Source organism: Arachis ipaensis, chromosome B06, assembly GCF_000816755.2.
Source record: "Arachis ipaensis cultivar K30076 chromosome B06, Araip1.1, whole genome shotgun sequence".
NCBI lineage: Eukaryota > Viridiplantae > Streptophyta > Magnoliopsida > Fabales > Fabaceae > Arachis > Arachis ipaensis.
The window spans coordinates 13,778,718-13,780,543 of NC_029790.2; the positions used below are offsets into that span (position 1 = coordinate 13,778,718).

The following is a 1,826-nucleotide window of genomic DNA, read 5'->3' on the forward strand; positions in this document are numbered from 1 at the left end:
AAGAAAAATATTATGTTAATTTTAACGTTTTTGACATGAAAATGATCTAATTACAAAATTAAAAACAGTTAAAAAACTCAATTGAAAAGAAAAATAAATATAGCTATCTAATTAAAACTTTGGTAAAATTATAGGAACCAACAAACCTAATAATAATGATGATGATGCAGGAATTTAAATGAGAGAGACATAGATACCATTTTGGAGAGTAGTTCTTTCCTGTAAGGTCTATCAAGACCAGTAACTCGAAGGAAATTTGCATAGAGAGGCTCATCAAGAACTTCTATGTCATCCCTCTGCACACCATTTTATAAATCAAAACTCAGAATAGTATGTAGTTAGGATAATCTTCAACACCAAAAATGATCACTAAAATGAACCATTATTACTAAGTGATAATAATAACAATGAATTTGCATTTAACAATGAAGAAGGTACCTGAGCAAAAGAATACATGGTACTAGTACTTAAGGATCTTGGTGCAGACCATGAGTGAATCACCTCCACTATTTCACTTCCCACCATCTCTGATCTGATGCTTCTTCCGAATTTCGAAGTTATTTATCTTTTTAATGCAGAATAATTAAGAACACTTTGACATAAATTTGAGTCGACAAATATGATGACACATTTACGTACTCCAATTGGCTTAGGGGCTGGGGTAGCGTAACAAATAACAACCCTGCCAATATTATCGTACTGGAAACCGTGGCGGTCGAATTTGTTGCATTGTTGCATGCAAATGTAAAGTGTCCTTTGTGTGGGTTACGCACACTGCTTTTGTTATTTTGGTATAGCAGCCAAAGTTTTGTTACCTGGCGGTCTTTAATTGCTATAAATATAGTTATATTCACACACAAATTTATACTATATGTTCCCATTAGAAAAATAACGAACTCACAAGACATTATTTTTTATTTTCTTTCTCTTTTTCTATGCACTCTTTTACTTTGTATTAGAGTGTCTTTCTAAAATTTTGTATAAATAAATAAATAAAATTTATTATTTATTAATACATGTATTTTTAAAATTATTTATATTTTTTCATATTATTTATCTTATTTATAATGATATATATTTACACGTATCTTAAATGAGATAAGGAAAAAAATATTAAATATGTATAAACATGATTCTTTTAATTCATTGATTCATTTATATATTGTTTTTTTTTTCTTCTTTATCCATTAGATAATATTCATTTAACATATCGAAAAAAATCTATTTATCTTGACATAATGTACTCCACGAGAACATAATGTACTTTAGGTGTAAAATTCTTTTATACAATAAAAATTATATCTTTAAAAAAAATCAAAAACAAAGAAAAGGTATTTGTAATACAATTTGAATTATTTTAGAAACTAAAATTGATATAATTTTTTATAATTCGAATTATATTAATTTGATTTTTAATTTTTTAATCTAATCCAATTTTATTCTAATAATTTTAATTTGTGTCATATCGATTTGAATTTATTTTTTAATCTAATCCGACTCAAACTATTGTAATTTGGTTAGTTTAAATTTATTTATTTTATCCAAATTTTAAATTTTATAATTTAAAAATTGTAATTATTATTTTTTAAACTGAATTATATAGTATTCGAATTTTAAATTAAAAGAAATTTAAAATATAGATAAGATATAAACTAATTTAATCAAATTACAATAATATTTAATTAAAAAATAAATTCAAATTGATACCATATAATTGATACCATATAATATACATCTTCTTCTTTTCTTTAAAACAGAGGTAATTTTCAAAATGCCAATGGTTTGACAAAATTATACTACTCTACAAGATCATGGCAGCGATTGTT

The 1,826-nt window shown here is 24.6% G+C and overlaps 1 protein-coding gene across 2 annotated transcripts in view; it reads right to left on the minus strand.

Moving 5' to 3' along the window:
* LOC107645873 (branched-chain-amino-acid aminotransferase-like protein 2) overlaps positions 1 to 719 on the minus strand; it is a 4,865-nt gene extending 4,146 nt beyond the window's left edge. The window contains exons 1-2 of one of the 2 annotated variants that reach the window (XR_002348334.1): positions 439 to 719; positions 198 to 296 (exon numbers count right to left, since the gene is read on the minus strand). Coding sequence is in view for 1 of the 2 variants with exons in the window: in XM_016350002.2 (XP_016205488.1) it covers positions 198 to 296; positions 439 to 525 (186 nt within the window). In the remaining variant the exon portion in view is untranslated. The remainder of the gene's footprint in view (positions 1 to 197; positions 297 to 438) is intronic. The other variant, XM_016350002.2, reaches the window with a different exon arrangement.